The 22308-nt window shown below is 37.9% G+C and overlaps 1 protein-coding gene across 16 annotated transcripts in view; it reads left to right on the top strand.

The window, feature by feature from the left end:
* Nucleotides 1-22308, top strand: part of NCOA1 (nuclear receptor coactivator 1) — a 222125-nt gene that overhangs the window by 141612 nt on the left and 58205 nt on the right. For all 16 annotated transcript variants that reach the window (XM_042933544.1, XM_042933531.1, XM_042933532.1 and 13 more), the window contains 5 exons: nt 1454-1551; nt 9920-10097; nt 12229-12408; nt 13695-13790; nt 18149-18289. In XM_042933544.1, the coding sequence (XP_042789478.1) occupies nt 1454-1551; nt 9920-10097; nt 12229-12408; nt 13695-13790; nt 18149-18289 (693 nt within the window). The remainder of the gene's footprint in view (nt 1-1453; nt 1552-9919; nt 10098-12228; nt 12409-13694; nt 13791-18148; nt 18290-22308) is intronic.

Here is a 22308-nt window from a genome sequence, read left to right as displayed (position 1 = left end):
CACTGTGTGTGGTAGTCAAAGGTCTGTCAGTAGTGGCTTAGGAAATCTACTAACTGTGGGTTAAGCACATGATATATACCATCTCAAATGAATGAATCAGATCTACATCAGTGTGCTTAAATCTCAAACATAATATTGAGTGGAAACACTAAGTTGGAGAAGTCCATATATACTTATGTAAACTTTAAAACACAAAACAGTAGGGGTGCCTGAGTGGCTCAGTCAGTTGAGAGTCTGACTTGAGCTCAGGTCATGATCTCACAGTTCTTGCTGCTGTCAGCAGGAAACCTGCTTTGGATCCTCTGTCCCCCTCTCTCTCTGCCACTCCCCCCCTGGTGCTCTCTATCTCAAAAATAAACATTAAAAAAAAATAAAAGGTGATATATTGTTCAAGAAATCATACATGTGTACTTAAGTAATAAAAAACAGGCCTAGAAATTATTATACTGACCTCAGAATACTAGTTATTTCTGAAAAGAGACAGAGAAGGAGTGATAGCAGAGTGTTCTATTTGCAGCATTTTATTTTTTAAAGAAGGAAGGACGTGGAGCAAATGTTCACATCCGTGAAAAATGAATGGTGGCTATGTGATGTATGCTATGTCATTTCCTGTATTTTTTGGAATGTATGAAATATTTCATATTTAATTGTTTTAAGATTTTTTTTTATTTTTAAGTAGTCCCTACACCCAACATGGGGCTCAAACTTACAACCCCTAGATCAAAAGTCACATGCTCCTGAGCCAGCCAGGCGCCCCTGAAATATGTTACCCATTAAAGTAAAAAAATGAGCCTCTATATTCAATGATACCAAATTTGGTTTTTGGCTAACTAACTCACTAGTTTGACAGATTGGAAACTTATTTAAGTATGGCGCTGTTTGAAGATGATGGATGGCTTTTCCAACATCACTGCACAAAAGAATTTCAGATCATTTAGTAGTTATACAGTTTTATCAATCAGATCATCATGACAGGAATGTGAAAGGTAAGCTAATTCATGCAGGCTCACAAAAGGAAAAAGCATTTCTTCACTCTCTTTTCAATGGCAGTTTATCAAATCAGAAGAGGAAAAAGAAAAATGGAGGAAATCATCATTCTTTTACAGTTTACTCATTTCTTAAAAACTTCTGGTGTAGACTTTTTCAAAAGGCTTTATATTTATACCATTTTCCCTGTTGCTGGAACACTGGACTTGATAGGTCAGAATTCAAATTATCCTGCTGCCACTTATTAGTTATATGATTTGGGACACATTACTTAACCTTTGTGAACCTCAATTTTGTCATCCATAAAGTGAATATCATTAAGATTAAATAATGTTATCAATAAATATCGCCTAGATAATAAGTAAATGTTATTTGAATCTTAAATTAGGTGAATCTGTGTCTTTGTAACTTGCCAATATGGAAACGAGCCCTTTTGGATGCATGACTTTTTGTTTCTTTATTATAGAGAAATCAACAACTGATGATGAAGTGCAGAAATCAGACATCTCATCGAGCAGTCAAGGAGTGATAGAAAAGGAATCCTTGGGACCTCTTCTGTTGGAGGTAGCTATTCTCATTGATTTAGAAAGGGATCAGAATCTTTGTTCCAAGATAATTTGGTTTTTTCTCTTTTATACCTTACGTCAGATTAATAAATTATAAAACAAAGTAAGTTTTAAAGAACCTTTAATAATTATTTTGTAACCTATTTTGACAGTTGTTGCTGTTTCAGAATGAAATGTGAAATAACGAATATGAGAAATTTTCATAAAGGCATTCTATGTAGTCAGATGGAAAACCGAAGCCTACCGTATGGCTTTGCCACTCATTTCTGGGGTGGTTTGGACTAGTTGGGAGTATAAAACGTTAGAATTATTTAGCTCACTAGTGCTATCTATATTGTCTGTAGAATTTCACTTTTGAGTGAGGGGATGCGTCACTTTATTGCAGTAGGTGTTTTCCTGAAAAGTTTCCTGACTAAAATGTTCAAATGTTTACGTAAACACTGTATGAGAACTTACTATTTTAATGACCCTCTACCGAAATTTTTGAAGAACTTTTAAACTTGAATTGTTTTGTAATTACTGTGTAATTTTCACCTCAGCTTTTCCTATCTAACCTTCACTCCCTTTGTCTTCAGCGTAGGTGTCTTGTTTCCAAGCAGGCCCGTCACCTTCAGTGATGCCTCTCACACATGAATGTTTAAGAACACATGTACGGACACACTCGTTCCCCACAGAGTAAATAGAAACTGGGTAGAAACAACTACCATGTGAGCGTGTGCATACACGTAAACTGGGAGAGGGGAGGGTAACCACATGTGGTAGAGTCTGATGTTTTCTTTGTCCCCTCTTCACATCCTGTTACATTGACTGCATGACACATGACCATGTTTTGGAAACAGTACTGTAACAAGTATAGTGAAAATGTGATGGTGGAATCTGGTGGCGAACGTACAGATGTTAGCTACAGAATTCTTTCAACTTTGCTATAGTTTGAAATTTTAAAATATAAGCTATTAGAGAGAAAGACATTAAAGAAAGAAGAGCACTTTCAGCTCATTTCCAGCTTCCGCCCTGTCTCTTCCCCCTGCTTGGCACCTTTCACACCACTTGCTACACTTGGGCCCTTCCTGGAGCCCTGACCTGTCTTAGCATTTACTGCTCCTCTTCTCCACCCTGCAGGGGGTTGGTCTTTTCATAACTTGTACTTTCTGTGTGTGGGTTCGGTCTGCCTTCTTAGTGCCCTAGCCTCAGGACTCCCTTCAATTCATTAAATATTATATTAAATTTATTTTCTGCATATAATGTCTTCTGAGATACTGGTAAGTACAAGATATACAGATTCTTGAGATTCCTGGGGTTCCTGTAGGAAAATGGTGATCATTGAAATCCTAGCTTCACCTCACGTTCTTCAGAAACCTCAGAGATCAACAAGGAGAACAAGTGGATTGTTAACAAACTGAACATAGCACAGCTGGAGACAGAGAATATTACTACTGCTACTTTAATTTAGATAAACACTCACCATTGCCGTGTGAGAAAAGTCCACGATGCTTTAACATGAAGAGAAAATGACAGGAAAACATCCATTCGAAGCTAGTATAAAAAGAAAACAAAGTAGGAATATTTCTTTTAGCTGATGAAATTATTACCCTGAAAATCACTATGAATCAAAGGAAAACCGTACCATAGCATCACATGAATTAGATGTCATTAGGCAAACATTTTCAAATATGAAAAAGCGCATCAAGTTAGAAATTCTAAAACCTCAGAATAGAAATGTATTTAGGTTTTGACTTCAAGGAGCTAATAATATTTTTATTTATGGGCTATAGATAACATGAAACAGACTGCAAAATAGAATTGCTGACTTTCACAGACTTCAGGGTCGCCTTCGTTGACAATCTTTTCTGGACCTTCTTTTGTATCCTCTGACCCCATCCTCATCATCTCAAACTTTATAGAGTCTAATCCAGGGCAGCAAAGAGAAGTGGTGAAAAGTTACCATGAGACTGTCCATTGGTTCATTCAGGCTGAGTCCGGAGCTGCGCTATTCAGTAAGATAGCTGTTAGTCAGACATGGCTGTTCAAAGCTAAATAAAATTAAAAATTCAGTGCTTCAGGAGCACGTGGGTGCCTCAGTCTGTTGAGCGTCCAACTCTTGATTTTCGCTCAACTCATGATCTCAGGGTCATGGGATTGAGCCTTCTTTTGGGCTCCACGTTGAGCATGGAGCCTGCTTAAGATTCTCTCTCTCTACCTCATTCTCTTTCTCATTCTCTTTCTCTCTCTCTCCCTCTTTCTCCTACCCTCCTCCTCTCTCTCTCTCCCTCCCTCCCTTTGCCCTTCTTTCCTGCTCGCCTGCTTACCTGTTCTGTCTCTAAAAAAATAAATATATATATGTATATATGCATGTATATATGTATTTTTTCCCCAATGCTTCAATCTCACCAGCCACATTTATTTTTTTTATGTTTATTTATTTTTGAGAAAGACACAGAGTGCCAGCGGGGGAGGGGCAGAGAGAGAGGGAGACACAGAATCCAAAGCAGGCTCCAGGCTCTGAGCTGTCAGCACAGAGCCCGACGTGGGGCTCAAACTCAAGAACTGCAGGATTATGACCTGAGCCCAAGTCAGACACTTAACCAGTTATGCCACCCAGGTGCCCCGTCACCAGCCACATTTAAAGTGCTCAGTGCCCATATGTCGTCAGTGACTATTGTATTGGACACACAGATATAGAACTTACCTGTCATTACAGAAAGTTCTCTTTGGCAATATTGGTCTGGAGGGACTTGAAGGTGTGCAGATCTAAAAAGTAACCAAATATCTACTATTCTATTAGGAACTCTCACCACACTGTTATTCCCTCCCCTCCCCCTTTCAAACATGAAGGAGCATGAGTTAAGAATGAAGATACTGGAGGTAATTTCTTCACATTTAAAGGGAGAGTGGTATTAGCCTTTATTTATTCGACAGATATTTATTGTTTGCCACACAGTAAGTACTCCTCCATTTTTTACTGTCCTCATTGTCCATTGCCCTTTGCTATCTAAGTTCCTCTGCCTCCTGTTCACAGCTCTGCATTAGCTGACCGTAGCTTCTTATCTCCAGCTGCTTCCCAAGAAAAATTCAGTTTTAGTCATGGAGGTCTCCCTATACCTTACCCACACACTCAGGCCTCCTTACCTCACTTTGTGCCATTCCCTCCATTGCCGTGTGCCTCCTGACACCGTTCACCACCCAGTCCTGCTTTCTTAAAACTCTTCCTGTTGCCTCGTTGCCAGAACTATCTCTGCTCTTCTCTGGCTACTCCTCAGCCTCTTCCTCAGATTTCTCTTTCGTAGCCTGACTCTTAAATGCTAGCATCCTTCAGCATTCTGGCCTTGGCGCTTTTCCCTTTTTTTTTATTCTGTGCACATTTCCCAAGCAGTTTCATCTATGCCTATGTCCATGTGATGTATTCATGTATGTGTGCATACATGTAAGTATGTGTAAATTATCAATTAGGATTCTCTGATTTCAAGCAATAGAACCCCAATTCTGCCCAAATCAAGCAAATGTGAATTTATCAGAGTGCTATTTGGGTATCCCAGAACGATGCTTGGCAGTGAGATGAAACCAAGTCATCTTAAGGAGGCTAAAAATCAGATACTGTACGAATGGTCTCTTAGAAAGACCCATCTGGGCAGTACCCTGCTGGTACAGGTGAATGCATTCCAGCTATATTCGATCTTTCTGTAATTCTCCTGGAGATTCCCATTTAGGTTGGAAGTCTCCCAGTGGTCTGATTAAGAATCTCACAAGACTTTGTTTAATTGGGAAGAAGTAACTCCCCAAAGGAAATCAGATATTCTGTGGAAGGGGAAGAGATGATTATAGTTAAGACAAAATAAACAAAAAGCCAGATGATACTGTATGTACCTGTAAATTGCTAATGTCTGACTTAAGCTCAGATCTCTCTTCAGTTTCTCTTACATTCTGTCTTGCTGCCTTTTGAACATCCCCATCTGAATGTTCCTTAGTCATTTCAAATATAACATTTCTGGGGCTGGCTCAGTCAGTTAAGCGTCTGACTCTTGATTTCAGCTCAGATCATGATCTCACGGTTTGTTGGATCGAGCCCTGTGTCAGGCTCTGTGCTGACAGCATGGAACCTGCTTGGGATTCTCTCTCTCTCCCTCTCTCCACCCCTCCCCAACTTGTGTGCATTCTCTCTCTCAAAATAAATAAACTTTAAAAAAAAGGAAAATATTTTTTTAAAGAAACAAATATAATATTTCTAAAACTAAATTTATGACTTGTCCCTTTATCTTCTGCCTAAAAATAAGGGGGGAAAAAGTCAGTAATAAAGACTAGATTTCTTTACTCCTTGAGTCCACTTCCTCAGGGAAAGGCACCTATCTACCAGAACCCTTATTACATCATTAATGGAGAATCGCCCAAAATACTCATTCCCACAGCTGTTAGAGGTCTCCAAATGCTGTTTGTTTTGCCTGTGTCAAATTCTCTTCCTTCACTTCCACTGCCATTGCCTTAATTCAGGCTCGGGTTTGAACTGGAGTATCACAATAGCATTGCAACTGTTCTGGCTTCCAATCTGCATGCCACACCCACTTCCAGAAAGATCTTTGTAAAAGCAGACCACGTCCCTTGCATGCTTAAAACATTGCCTTCAAGAAAATGCCCATTGCCTTTAGAATAAATTCCTTTTTTTTTCTTTTGCTTTCCTTGAAGATTAAAAAAAAAAGTTTTGCTATTGTACATAACACAAATATAACAAGTGCATACAGGGTGATTTTTTTTGTTTTTAACCTCTAAGCCGGTTCCTGTGTTTGAATGTCCTTTCCACCTGAGTTACTACTCTGTGTCTTTCAAGACTTCGCTCAGGTGTAAGTGTGGCCTTCTCCCTGGAAACTTTACCAGTGACAGTCGTCCCTTTGCCCATTTTGGGTGCTTCAGTCTGTGCTTAACCTTTATGAATTCCTCTACTGCGCTATTCATAACTATGCGTACTTGTCTTTTTCCCTTCAGAGACTGTATAATTGTTGAGAGTTGTGTGTTTTACTTCCAGAATTTTGTCAATTAACTGGAACTTAGGTGATAGTCAGTGAAGCTTGTGGAGTCATTTAAAGCCAAGGCCCTGTGAGAAGCCTTGGCCACTGTGGACCCTGCCATGAGACACAAGGTGGTCAAGAGAAAAAATCCTCAGATTGATGATGTTGTACTGAATGGACAGGCACTTCTTATCTCCTGTGTGCTGCTCAGTGGAAGACCAGCTGTCAGGACTTGGAAAAGCAGGAAGGTTCCTTTCCAGAAGGACACTTGGAAGTTAATTATATGCACAACATACGAGAAAAACTTGTAGAATAACTATTAGCAGATTATATTAGTCTGACAGACTTGAAGAAAATAGAGATGTTTGTGTATTCATAGGAATAGTCTCAGAGGATATTCCCTGAAACATTACCAATCTCTTGGGGGTGAGATTTTGGCAGATCTTCTACTGTTTCATTTTCATACTTAAACAATTTTTATGAGTATATATATCATTTGTAATTAAAAAAAAGAAACAAAAAATAGGCATTTCCAACAAGAGACAGGCTATCTGTACCTTAGGAGTAGGGTCAGCAGGACGATTCTGTAAGCACGAGGGAGCCTTTGTAGACCTGTTTTCCAAGCCAGTCTTTTCTGGGGAAGCTCAAAAGAAATATGATGCCCCAGACTTCACAGAGGAAATGACGAGTCCATGTAACTGAGGCCAAGCAGGGACCTGGTGAAAGTTCTACACTCCCCAAAGGCTGATCAGCTGCATATTCCAGAGGCCAGTTACTAGAATAACTTCCCAGCCTGGCAGTGAAGTCAGGTACAGTCAGTGGGAGGAGAACTTGGAGAAGCCCCAGTAGGTCTGTGGAAAAGGATACCGCAGGGACTCCAGGCCTGCTACGATGAAGGAGAACTTTTAAGTCCTTTGGATTTTGCAAACACTTTAAAAATAATTGCACCAGATAGTCTGGGTGAATTCCTAAGCCTTGCTGGTGCTGGATGCTGTGCCCATCATTGGCCAGTGTTCACACTGGACAGAGGTGATCCCGGGAGTGGGTCTTGGTCTCTCCCATTCCCTCTGCAGGTCACAGGCGACGTCCAGAGATATCCGGAGACAGACATGGAGGGTAAGAAAGCAAGGGAGAGAGTAGCTGTGGCTTTGAAGATAGAGAAGATAGACAAGGTTGTCAAGGAGGCAGAGAGGGAGGAGCCGTGAAGGATGCCCTGAAAACTAGGTGAAAAAAGAAGGTCGTGCTGACGAAGCAGGGTACTATGGCCCTTGGAATTGCCATGGAACAACCAGATTTTACTTGCCTGTCTTTTTCTTGCTCTAAATTATGACACTTAGTTATACCCAAACTGTTCTTGATTAAACTCTTTTGACAGATCAAAAATAAGATAAATGAAGTGAAACTGTATTTACACTGAATCAATTAATAGCTAAGAACAATTTAAGTAATTTTTACATCTACTTTTTAAAAAAATGATGTATCTGTATTTCTGTTGTTCCTATCGTCATATCACCTGCTATGAAATTCATAGCTAATGTCAAAAAAGGTTAGAAATGACAGTGCTTTCCTGTGCTCTTGTAAACAGAAAATAGTTTAGCAAAGGGTTTATCTGGTGTTGAGGTGTTTAGATCATTCATCACATCCCAAGGTTTTTATTGACATTCTATCTTCCTTGATCTCAAACAGTGATCCTTCCAAAGTAATCAAAGGATATTGCATTATCACATTAAAAAAAAATGAGTTTAAAGCACACTGAAACTGGAAGATGTTTGAGCAGGTAAAAAGTTTGTAAATGTTTAAACTGAGAAGAGAAGTTTTACAAGTATGGAACCGGGGTCATTTTGACAGCAAAGTCACAACTATGGTATATTTCAAAACATTTCAAAGCATTTTCATATGCTGGCTCTATAGCATAGGTGTCTTTTTGAAAGGCAGTTTACTTATTCATTGTTTAAATATCATCTTTACCCTGGAGGGACAAAATTAAGTGTGTTTATTATTTGGAAAACATCTGCTAGGTAACATATTATCATTACCACTTGTCATCCTAGAAGAGGTCAGCAAATTTGGGACACTTGCCTTTTTAAAAAAGAAAAATGAATAGCCCATAACATTGTTAGCTCTTTTAAGAATTTTGCCACGGAAAACTAGACACTTCTGGGTATACAACAGATTTTCATTGTCATTTTACATCTTGTTACAACATCCTACAAATGTTCTCCTTTTTAAAGGTCTTGTTTTTACTGCTTGTATATATCCTATAGCAAGTAAACTGCAATATATTACAATAAATGGAAAGATTATAAATAAGTAAGGTGCCACCCTGCTCAGTCTCTTCATTCTGGATCTTCTCTCAGGCTTCCATGGTTTGTGATATGTGACTGTCTAGACTGAGTTGAGGTATCAGGGTTTTCAGTATGTTTATTAAGCTGCATTTCTTCTTTATATCTTAGATTGCACTAGAAATAGAGGTTCTAACTTTTTTCCTGCGCCTCTGTGGATGTAATGCTCCCCTTAGGGCATGCATATATATATATATCTATATATATCTATGTATAGATATATGTGTGTGTGTGTGTGTGTGTGTGTGTGTGTGTGTGTGTGTGTGTGTGTGTACACACATATATATCCCCTTTTGAAGACCCCTAGCTCTATCTCAGAGCATAGGAAGCCCTCTGTGATTTGGCTCCCGTCTACCTCTCCAGACTTATTTCCTGCCATGAGCCGGTCTTGTACCATGTACTCCAACAACTCCAAACTGCTTTTTTGTTCCTTAATGTACCACGCTGTCCCCTCTGCCTAGAATGTTCTTCCCTCATTCCTCTTCCTCTCCTCCACTATGCCCTATAAAACTCAGCTAGGGGCGTCTAAATAGCCTTTCTGTGCCTCCTCCCACCCCACCCCAACCCCAAATTAGGTATTTTTCCTTGTGCTCACAGAACACTCGGGGTGTCTCTGACACTGCATCACTGGTATTTTATTATGTTTGTGTCTCTCTCTACCACTGTCCCGCAAGTTCCTTGGGGGTAGAGACCTGTCGTACTTAACTTGTGGTTTAGAGATGTTTATGACTGAGTGAATATCGGTTACTTCCTTCACATCTGCTACTTTGAAGTTTCTCTCGCAGAAAGAGGGTTGATACATTCATTCATCCCTGCTGTACATTCCTGTACAGTCTGTTTCAAAATTCTGTCCCTTCCACAGAGAACATACAGTGTTAAATCTTCTGTTCAGTCTCCCCTTTTTTTTAACTTGACATATATTTCTGATCTCTTTTTCAGTAGAGAGATGTGTATGTTTATTTTTCTTTCATTTTTTAACCTCCCACCCTCTTAATCCTTTTTTTTTTTTTTTTCTTTTTTGGCTTTGCAGGCTTTGGATGGATTTTTCTTTGTTGTGAACTGTGAAGGGAGAATTGTATTTGTGTCGGAGAATGTGACCAGCTACTTGGGTTACAATCAGGAGGAATTAATGAATACCAGTGTCTACAGCATACTGCATGTAGGGGATCATGCAGAATTTGTGAAGAATCTGCTACCAAAATCACTAGGTACAAAGCAATGTGTTTTTCAAAAGAATATGAACTCTCTCTAGCTGTTTCTTACATTATATAATTGTTGTGTTTATATTACATAGTATCATTTTGAAATAAGTTCTAACACATTAAAAATATTTTTCAATTTAATTTCAGCCTGATGTGTAAATACGAAGAGGGAGTATCATCAAATAGCTGGTAGAGAGCATTCCTTTTATCCTGTTCCTCCAGCTTATGACCTAGCCATGTGACAGTGGTGAGAAGCAGAGTAGTCACTGCCTTGCCACTAGAAGCTTCTGCTTGAAACTGCCTTTGTTTTCGGCTTCGATTATGTCCAAGAAAGAGACACATGTATATCCTTCCCACCACCCTGCTCAAAAAGAAGAAAAAGGAGGAAGGGAGGGAGAAATATACTGTCATATTACGTATATACTAAAATGAATATTTTTGGATGTAAGTGGTTTCAAACTCAGATGTCCTAAGTATGGGTGCACAGGTTGTTTGCTGACAAAGGAGCCTAGCTGAGAGGACGGATGGGGTCTGATTTCCAACCTCTGTTCCATTTGCTACACTGTGTGCCTATTCCGTAGCCTGTATGTACTCCCAAAGTAAGGAAGGGCCTTGGCTAGAAATTCTGTGTAACTAATACACACATGCAAATTAAATGTTATCTGTAGCTCTTTATTTTCGACATTGTTCGCTCAATGGAAAGGAAGCCTCATTCTTTGAAAAGAGTAGTTAGTACACGTTTATAGTACCTGGGGGCCTGAAATGATTATTTCTAGTAAAATCACTAGTTAGATACTTGAATTATCAAAGGGTCTTATGTGCTTTGGTATAGCATTTTACAGTGTAAATGATTTTAGAGATGATATAGTGGATTCCTTTATTTTAAAGATGGTGCAGGGGCACCTGGGTGGCTCAGTCAGTTAAGCGTCTGACTCCTGGTTTGGGCTCAGGTCATGCTCTCACAGTTTGTGGGTTCGAGCCCTGTGTTGGGCTCTGCACTGATAATGTGGAACCTGCTTGAGATTCTCTCTTTCCCTGTTTCTCTGCCCCTTCTCCATGTGCTTGCATTTGCGCACACGTGCGTGCTCTCTCTCTCTCAAAATAAATAAATAATGATAAAGGTGGTGCAGAGATAAAGTAATTAACCTAAACCTCACAGCTAGCTCATAGCAGAACCAAGACTCCTTCTTCCAGTACAGGTTTGTTTCCGTGATTTCCTCTAACACTCTAACAGTTACACGGTGATGAGATCGTAAAAAGGAGGAAGGGTCAGTGAAGAGAATAAAGTTAAAAGAAAAACAAAAAACTGTTGGGAATGGTGAAAGAAGAGCCTTAAAAACCTTCCAGCTGCCACCATGGTTTGAATAGAACATTGTAACTGGGAAATGGTGTCCCATCACACAGTGATTATCATTTGAAATGTATAGACCTATTTTCTATAACTGAATTCGGTTTTTTATACCGAGTCAGGTAACATTTATGTTTAACAATCATTTTTATGTTATAACTTATTGATTACCCGCTATATTTGAGGCATTGTTGCATATAAACTGTGCAAATAAAATGGTTATAAGAACCCAAGGTTGGTCTCTGTCTATTCTAAATATTTGAGTCACAGTCTCCTTTGAGAAACTGAATCCTGTCCCCAAAAAAGGCGCACATGTACACAAGCCCATCCTTAAGAAGACACACCTGCCAGGTTAAAACTCCTGCTTAACAATGGATCTGTGGTTTCCAATCAGGTTTTCATTTCTAGGATGCAACTGGAAACAAATAGAAAAGTGCATTAATTAACTACTTGTAAAAATGTGAGCAAAAGAGCTAGGAAGTTATTAATTTTTAATTTTGTCTTTAACTGTTTATACAGACTGTTAATGAATTAAGAATTTGTAAGGCCTTATTTTTGAGGGGGGATGTCCTATACAATCTGTTAGAAAATTTTACAGTTTTCCGATTGGTAGACATTTAGATTTGCTAAGAAAGATAAGTATCCTATTGCCTCAGGATAATGTGAGACCTGAAGAGATCTGTCTTTTAATCTGAGTATCTGACGAAGCAGATGGCTATAGGTATGTCTTTTGTATCCTCCGAGTTTTTCACCTTATTCACAGACATATAATCAATTTTTCTTCCGCAGTAAATGGAGTTCCTTGGCCTCAAGAGGCAACACGACGAAATAGCCATACCTTTAACTGCAGGATGCTAATTCACCCTCCAGATGAGCCAGGCACCGAGAACCAAGAAGCTTGCCAGCGGTATGAAGTAATGCAGTGTTTTACTGTGTCACAGCCAAAATCAATTCAAGAGGATGGAGAAGGTAAAACAAAGGGTGATTTTAAGGTGTTTGATCGCTTTTTCCATGTCTTTAAAGACCAAGGAGGTAGTTGATTATAAGTAGCCTTTTTCAGATAGTATTGGTCACTGTATTATGCATCATAGTGGCTATTCAGTTTACTACGTATTTCTTAATACTTAAGAACTGCCAACATGTAGACTCACCCCTTTAAAAAGCCCCCAAACTCTCAGTTTTAAGCTGGCATTCCCACTAAAATGTCAAATTCAAACCAACTTGCTGCCTAGAAATAAGAGACGCAGCTAACTGCTGCCAGTTGGAAATGTACCAGATATAGCAGGCTGTTGAACAGCTCTGATTTTTAGAAAGTTTCAAGTTTAGAGTGTGGGGAACATTGGAGAATAGAGTTAGCATTTTTGAGGCCATACAAGGTAATTTATAAGGAGAAAGCTTATGAACAGATGAAAACACAGCTGAAGCTCTAATATGAACATGGTATCAACATGGCATTGATTAAAATCTGTGACAGTGGATGAATTTTCCATGTGAACCACTGAGTTAAGAACACCGCAAATTGGAAACTGGAGTAAGGACTAGGGAAGGTAGTAGATGAGGACTTAATCAGATGCAAAAAAAGGGCCATGCATGTAGCAGGCTTCACCCGTGAATGGGTGCCACAGTCAACTGAGGACTTTTTGTAAAATACACATGCCAGTGCCAGCCTGTCTTGTATGACTGAAGTTCATGTTTAGCTATGCGATGTTGTGTGTAACACTCAAGAAAATTGGAAATGGAACTTTGAAAAAGTTATGGGTCCCAACAACATAAAGTCCTTTATCAGGGGCAAAATAATGTTTCTTCAGAAAGAGTTAAATGTTTTTGTCATATGGTAATTTTTATCTGCACAGTGGTTATAAGAATAATTTCTGTGGCCATTAAGTACTGATAAGTATAGGAAATTGACTAAGGACTCTATTTTTTAAAAAATCACTGTGTTGCTTAAATCTAGTGAAAACTACTTCTTCAAGTTGTTATCATGCAAGTACATGAGATGCATCTGTCTCCTCTGGTTTATGTCAGAACATTCAACGGGAAGGGATAATGTATGCTAACTGGATCTCTACCTGGAGCTGCCAGCTTTTGGTTACCAGCAATTTTATCACTAATACTATATTATTAGATCAGAGCGGCTCCGATATTGTGTCAGATCCCGTAACATGTTGTTTTTATAAAAACCATTAGTGGCAAATGATAGATGTGAACTGTTTTCTGCCCTCCTTTCTTCAACTTCCCCTTCTTGTTTTGGGCAGATTTCCAGTCATGTTTGATTTGTATTGCACGGCGATTACCTCGGCCTCCAGCTATTACCGGTGTAGAATCCTTTATGACCAAGCAAGATACTACAGGTACTAACTGCAAAGTTTAGAATTACATCCAAAATTTTGTGTTCGTCTGTTCTCTGCTATTCAGCTTCTGTTCACCAGTCTTTTACAAAAAACACTTTAAATGATAGTCCTGATCTTGTGCATTTTATTTTAATTTTATTTTTTTATTTTTTTAAGATTTTACTTTTCAGCAAAATCCACACCCAATGTGGAGCTCGAACTCATAACCTCAAGATCAAGAGTCTCATGCTGCATCGACCAAGTCAGTCAGATGCCCCATTGATCTTGTGCATTTTAGATGCTATCATCATTGTCATGAGCAGGGTGCTGGGGGGAATATTATAACTATTAACATATTGTTTTGGTTATAAATTACTTTTCATAATCATGGAATAAAATTTTTAAAGAAATTTGGCAATGTAGATGTAAATATATTTATTTATAAATGGTGGCTTTAAAATTATGCTTAAATGTATCTAGCTATTTCTTTTTCCCTTCTTCTTTTTCTTTAAATGTATTCAGCACATACTGATCGAGTGCCTAGAAGTGCCTGTCACTATGTGTGACTGCTCAGGTATACAAGGCTGAGCCAAAAATCAATAACGTAATTACAAATTGTGGTGCATTTTATGATGGAAAAGGTGTGAGATGGTAAAAGGGAAACAAACAGGGAGTACCTGTTTTTAAATTAGCTGGTTAACCAGTGCCTGTCTGAGGAGCTGATACGGAGCCCTGAGCTCCAAAGGATGAGGTGGTACAAACTCTGCACAGGGTGGAGGGGGTGGCGAGGAGGGGTCATGGTGTGGGGTGAGGACTCCTGATTGAGGGAGGAGAGCTGTGATGGCCCTCAGGAAACAGACAGGCGTGTTAGGCGAGCTGAAAGAAGGGCAGCAGAGCCCAGAGTAAGTAACGGTAGGACTTCCAGAAAGTAAGGCCCTCTTTGGAAAGGCCTGCTTCAGATTTGATTTTTGGCAAAAACAATCTGTTGTTGTTCTTTACAATTTTACATAGTATTTTCCATATGTTATGTAATCTTCACTTTGAACACACCAAGTTTCATGCTTTTACATCAGAGTTAGGTGTGTATCACTTGCCTCTCTCACTTTAAAATAGGGATATTTTAAAATAGGGATAAGATACTACAGATAGATTTTTTTTTTTTAGCAGGCCAAGGTTTAAACAGTCATTTCTACTGAATTTTATTCTTTGTGAAAATTTGGTTTTAATGTACTTTTTGACCTTTACCATTTTTATAAATTTATTAATATTTGTTACAATACTTATTAATGTTTTAGTCCCAGAAATCAAATATTCCTGTTGTGTTCCTTATTCTTGTGTTTTTAAAGATAAGCTCCCAGCTGCTCTAACTAAAGAGTAGGTGGGGATAAATTAGCACAAATAATAGAGTACAGTAAAGAGAATATCTAGGACTTGGAGATACAGAATCTGAGTGTAGTAATTATCACTTAACCGTAACTTTCTTCGCTCCCTTTTTGAGTCTGCCATCTACCTGTCCTTTTCCATTTTCCACCAATGAACAGCTCTGGAAAAATTTGATAACCTTTATTGAAAATTAAAACCACTAAGGCGTGGAGGAAAAATAGGGTCCTCTGACAAATATAACTGGTCTTTTGTGTCAGTAAAACCAGGTAAGGGCTGGTGAGATAGCAGAATAAGAGCTTGCTGGAAAGGATGATGGTTAGGCTACAGGATAAATGTGGAAGATGAAGGATGCTTAAAAATTATGAGGATAATTTAGGAACAATATATTTCAGCTTTTCCTTATATTGAATTTCTACAAATTGAATCATTAATTGTTTTAAAAGAAGACTATTATCCCATAGGAACACTGTTGTGACTGGTAGTTTTGTTTCTGGCCAAGGACCCAGCATTACTATCTTAGATATACCTGATTTAAAAATAAATACATAAAAGTTTAAAAATTGAACTCCGAATCATAAAATAATTATAAACCTACAGGGAACCTCAAGGATCACAGACTTTAGCCTACCCATTTTACAAATGATGGAATGGTGCCTTTTCCAGAACCATACAGCTAATTGTTAAGAACAGATATCCTTAGGCCCTAATATAGGACCCTTCATTTCTGTCACATTGCTTTCCACCAAAGCACTAGTAAAAGGACATTACTGTACTGTATGCACTTACTACATAAAAGATACCAGAGGAAATGTAAATAGAAGGAAATAAAAAGGTACCAAAGAAATAAAGTGTTCATAAAATGTAAAACTAACGTTTTATTATATCATCAAATTGATTTAGATTTAAAAAAATAATAAACTAGCTATAATAAATATTAGATATTTAATTCCTTAAATTTTAGTAGTAGTTTTAACTCTCCATGGGATGGTTCATGTCCCTTAAAAAAAGAAGTCTTCTACCAGGAAATGTTGAACAGGGGCTTACTGGTTTGTCTGATTGGTTGACTGGTTGGTTAAACTTTCCTCCAGCAAGCAGAGGTACTCTAAATCAACCTGTTCATGATTCTCTTCTAAGATAGTCTCTTTATTACCTAATCATTTGTTACCATTGCTAATAATCGAATCACTTTCTCCCTTCCAATCCTGCAGTTGTAGACTCTTGCTCTTTGTGGTTAGTACTGACATGAATGCGCGCACACACACACACACACACACACACACACACACACACACCTCCCTTAATCATTGCCTGTTAGAAGCATTGTTGCTTGTGAAGATCACATAACAGTTGATTTTCTGCTACAACCAACTCTTGACCTCTGATGTAATAAGAGACAAAAGATTAAATAATTACAATTCTTAAAAAATCCAGAATTGTCTATAGTTGCAATCAAGGGTTTATCAGGCTTTGCCCAAACTATTCTTAAATAACAAAATTTTCTTATTTAAGTTGAAATTTCTACCATTTACATTTATGCCAAGACTTGGGCGACAGCCTTATCAGACAGACTCAGATATATCAGATTCAAGACTCTCACTTAAAGAGGCCTAATACGTTTATTTCCAAACAAACCAAGTGAAATATATATAGAAGGGATTAGTTAAAATGAGAACACACAAACAGTACAATAGATTTGAGTTGATTGTGAGAAGAGGGAAGGAAAAGAGAAATCAGACATTCACAGAAGAGGAAACATGAAATACTCAACCTTATTCATTGGGAGGTACAAATTTAGAGCATAAACATTTTTCACCTACTAATTGTAAAAAATAAAGACTGACAGTACCCCAAGTGATGGAGAGGATGTTGGATTAACAGTAACTTCTATATAAGTTCCTAGAAAACAGTTTAATATTATGAAGTTGAATGTTCACATAACCTGTGACTCAACAGTTTTGTTCCTACGTATATACCCTAGAGAAACTCTCACACACATGCACCATGGAAAATGTAGATGATGTTCACAGAAGCACCGATTGTAAAAAAAAAAAAAGGGGGGGGGGACAATTTAGATGTCCCTTGACAGGAGAATGTAAAAACAGAGGGATGGGGCAAGTGAGGAGTACACACATGATTGGATCGTATAGGTGATGTTCAAGTTCTGAAGTTGGATGGTGGGTTTGCAGGTTTTCATGTTATTAATCTAATTGTGCATATGTGTGTGTGTGTATAACCTGTATTATTTTGTGTTAATATCAGGTTGCATCAAGAAATAAAACAGATCTGAACAATCCCAAACTGAATCAATTGGTCCCTGGTTAACCAAGGAATAATTTACCTGAATTCTTCCACAGCCATCTAGGAAATTTGTTCAAATAGGATGACAATAGCAAATCACCACTACATTTTTATAAAGCATATGTTCTTTGTGCAGAATGTCTTACAAATCTTAGGTTCTGACCTATCTTTTTCTGATGTAACTTTTATTGCCTTCAGTCTTTGTTTACTCTCAAATGCCCAAGACGAGGTAGAAAAGGAAGGTCTTGCCTACTTTGTCGTATTCTCTTCACTTAGTTAATGGAAATTAATTTAAACCAAAATAATATATTTCATCTCTGCCTCTCCTTCCCCAATAAGTGTTCCAGTCGTTAGGATATATTAGAGTAGGATCCAAAGAGCAAGTATGAGGAGTTGGACCTGTATTAGCCTCTGCACCTTCAGGCCTTTGTAGTTTGACTTTAATGCTTGACTGGAATGGAATTTTAGAATATGATGTACTAATATACAACACCCTCAAGGCCAAAACAATTTTTTATTGTCAGGTAAGTGATATACTCCATTATCATATGTAGCAAAAATTAATAGTTTATTAATGTTTTTGTCCATTAAGCATTTAGGAGCGGCAGCGCATTTCTTAGATGTAGTTGTTAATTTTGAAATATGGATGACTTATATCAAGAAGCTATCACAAGTGTAAACTTTGATTCTTCATGTAGGCAAAATCATCTCTATTGATACCAGTTCCCTGAGAGCTGCTGGCAGAACTGGCTGGGAAGATTTAGTGAGGAAGTGCATTTATGCTTTTTTCCAACCTCAGGGCAGAGAACCATCTTATGCCAGACAACTGTTTCAAGAAGGTAAAGTTTTTTCTCTCTTAATTACTTTCATTAACCTTGCTTTTTATTCATATCAAGTAATTTATATAGAACTTATGGCTTGATAAGTATTTTCTCCAAATTACAGTTTTTGCAATAATCAGTTTTAGGAAAGGAAGAAATGGGTAAGCAAAGTAATTCATGAGTGGATCCTGAATTTGGGATGCACATTTTAAAGAAGAGGATATCATGTGGTGGTCACTCACTCATTCATTCATTCATTCATTGAGCAGACATGTATCAAGTTCTTCACATACATAGAACACTATTTCAGATGGCAGGGATACAGTGATGACTAATAAGCAGGGTTTTGCCCTCAAGGAGCTCAAAATATATTAGGGCAACATATGACAACTTTAAAGATCAGTGTGACATGGCCTTATGTCTAGAGGTATAACCAAAGAAGAAAAAAATTAATTCTGACTTGGAGAATCAGGGATGGCTGCAGAGAGAAAGTGATCATTTCATCTGGCTTTTGAAGATCATTCCCAGCAGAAGAGACATGTGAAAGGGCTTCTAATTAATATAGAAATCCATATTATACATGTTGACTTCATTACTGTTACGGTTCCTGTATCACCTGACTCCTGTTGAAGTTTCAAGTTAAAATATGTCATATGAAATTAATAATTGTATAGATGCTGTGTCATAGTACTATGGGAGATTAAACAAGTATATTCCTTGCCCTTAAGGAACTTAACAGTATTACAGGAAACATAGGGAAAATTATTTGAGAAAGTCCATAGAATTTCAGAGGTGAGGGTTTTGATACACTTTTAAAATATCACAGAATTATGGTAGCCTAATACTGTGTTCCCAGTATAATTTATTCTCTATTCTCTAATAGTTTCTTTGCAAAAAGACTCTTCGTATGGCTCTTCCTAAACGGCAGTGTAAAAATATTTTCATTATTCTATCACCCTTCTTAATTTTAATATTTCCCCATAATAGGTTTCCTAACTTTATAGATGATTTGCCATTCATTACATTATAGGTCAGCTGCTTCCAGATGATACATGGAGAGGAAGCAGCTTGATTTTTTTTGTTTTTTTTCAGGAACCCATCTGTATGAATCTCACTAGTCTGGTTACTGTTGGGACAACTTCCTGGAGACTAATAGTTCTCCAGCGGGACTTTTACTAGACTGATACCTTCCCCAAAGATGGTATTTCAGTGGATAAAACCAAGAGTCTGTATTTTTTTTTTTAAATGTTTTTAAGTTTATTTATTTATTTTTGAGAGAGAAACAGAGCGAGTGAGTGGGGGAGGGACAGAGAGAGCAGGAGAGAAAGAATCCCAAGCAGGCTCTGCACTGTCAGCATGAAGCCCGATATGGGGCTCGAACTCACAAACCATGAGACCGTGAGCTGAGCCGAAACCAAGAGTCGGATGCTTACCCGACTGAGCCACCCAGGCGCCCCAAGAATCTATATTTTTTTCAAGTCCCCAGGCAATTCTGAAGTGCAGTCAGGTTTGGAAACCATTGAAGTAAGCAACTATGATGCCATTTACTGGTTGCAAACTTTGTGACTCTCTCTACCAAGAATGGCACTTGAGTTTTGCATAAGTTTGAGTCTCGGAGCACTGTCTCCATTCACTGCCTAAAATGCTGAAGTATATGATACTCTTAAGTTTTTGCCTTAACTTTTAAGTTGTGACTTCCAAGACTTTAATTGAAAGATTTAATTTTATTTGCCTATAATTTATATATACTTCTACCAAGGCAAAGCAGGTCCAGATTATTATCTCATTGTCTAAATGACTAGGTTCCCTGTAGATGTAACTGAACCACAGTTTATGTGTTTCTAAACCATTAAGAATCCTCTATAAAGGAGATTGATTAAAGTGTAACAAGTAACTGTCATTCACATATGAAGTAAAACAATTTAGAGTAAAATGTAAAGAAATATAATTCAGCACCTTTTCCCCATTAGTCATTTCTTCATGTCCTTTTCTTCCACTTCTTTTGGGAAGAAAACATTCCTCAACAGAGATAACTTGTATTTTTCTCAGCACTGTTGTCCAGAGTTCACATGACTCTGATTATATAGTGTTTTGGAGATTCTGGACAATTTGCCAGTGTTCATGGATTGAACACATCTTCTTCTGATAGTTCGTATTCAGATTATATAACCTGGTAAGAAAACGATCCGTGAAACCCTCACATGGGGATCATCTGTTAAAGATGTTGACCCGCTGAATGAAAATCTGTGAGGGCCCAGGTATCTTAAACTCCCAAGGCCGTGCTTATTTAAGTACATCAAGTTTGAGGTCTGTCCAGAGTCGGAAGAGGTGTATATTTGCATTTGCTCCCTATTTACCTAAGGACAGTGTGAAAGAGTGAAATTATGCTACTGTGTGAAACTTGATTTTGTGTGACACTTTTAAAAAGTTAAAAGTTTATACAATTCCATAGTGATTGATATTTAGGCAAGAAAAATTTGCCTTCCATGTGTTTTTTTCTGCCCATTAACTTACTCTTTGAAGGTAGTGGCTGGTAGAAAATGATAATATGCATTAAACTTTAAATTAGTTCTTAGCGTAGTTTTTCAGCTGCTTTTGACAGAGATAGTGCATGGACTTTAAAAAAAATTTTTTTTAACATTTATTCATTTTTGAGAGACAGAGAGAGACAGAGCACAAACAGGGGAGAGGCAGACAGAGATGGAGACACAGAATCCAAAGCAGACTCTGGGCTCCGAGCTGTCAACCCAGAGCCCAGTGCAGGGCTCGAACCCATGAACCATCAGATCATGACCTGAGCCAAAGTCAGACGCTCAACTGACTTGAGCCACCCAGGCACCCACCTGCTCATGGACTGTTTTTAAAGGGGGTTTACCATTTTATTTTCTAGAATCAAATTTGTAAACACACACACACATTTCAGTCAAAGAATATGTGGGAGCATTCAGCATGAACTAGATTACGCAGTGGTTCTCCACTGAGATTAGGGAGAAATGGGGATCACAGTCACCTGAGGTACTTTTAAAACTAGGTCCTTGTAGGTGTTTATGGTTTGAAAAGGTTTTCCAGATTTGGTTCAATTGAGAACCATTCCTTTCAAGAAAGGTTTGGGTTAAATGCATCCCAGAGGTCCTTGATAAGATTCATTGAGGAAAGTTGTTAAACCAGATTTCTGGACTCCACCCACACTACTGAATCAGGGTGTATAGTCTAAGATGTTTTCTTACAGAGAAGTTTGGAAAACGTAAACCTACATTCCACAAGACATTAATAGCTATAACTAAGAAATTATGTTTCGTGCTGAATTCAGTTTGGGGAATGTTTCAGTCCCCCACTCTTGGGGATTCATAAGACATAATTAAGGTATTTAAGTTTCTGGGAGGTTCCACCTTAAAGCTACCTGTTTAACTTTGTTATCCAGACTTATTTTTTCTCAGAATACTTCTTCCTGTAGCACATCTATCAGCATTTAGGGAGAGTAGCATTCATGGGGAGTGTTGGTCTAGATAACCTAGGAAAGTTTTATTAAAGAACTGCTTATTTATTATCAGTGATGTAATGGATCATCATTTCTTGGCTTTGAAGATGTCCATGATATATTGTTATATTGAAAAATAGGCTATGAAAGCACAGCATATATAGTAGGACCTCACTTCTGTATGTTTGTTTATCCAATTCTAGAAGGCTTACAAAATGTGAACAGTGGTTATCTCTGAGTGATGGGATTACAAATGACTTTATCTTGCTCTTTGTTCATTTCTCTATTAATGTTATAATCACAAAATAAAGTTATTTTAATTTAAAAAATCATGAGACAAGTGGAAGGAGTTTATAGTATCAAGAAGTTTGGAAGCATTGCTGTAAAACATAAGCACCCATATGAATGATTAACCAGAATGTTCTCTGAGACTTGTGTAATGTGGTTAATTCCATGGTCCTTATCACAGAGTTAACTGAAAATCTTTTTTTGTCAGGCTTGTTGAAAGTATTTAAAATATGAATTTATTTTTCTTTTTTAGAAATTTTGATATACTGAA

Source organism: Panthera leo, chromosome A3 (genome assembly GCF_018350215.1).
Source record: "Panthera leo isolate Ple1 chromosome A3, P.leo_Ple1_pat1.1, whole genome shotgun sequence".
In the NCBI taxonomy this organism is placed as follows: domain Eukaryota; kingdom Metazoa; phylum Chordata; class Mammalia; order Carnivora; family Felidae; genus Panthera; species Panthera leo.
The sequence above is the reverse complement of the archived record's forward strand: the minus strand, read 5'-3'. Positions and strand labels throughout refer to the sequence as shown.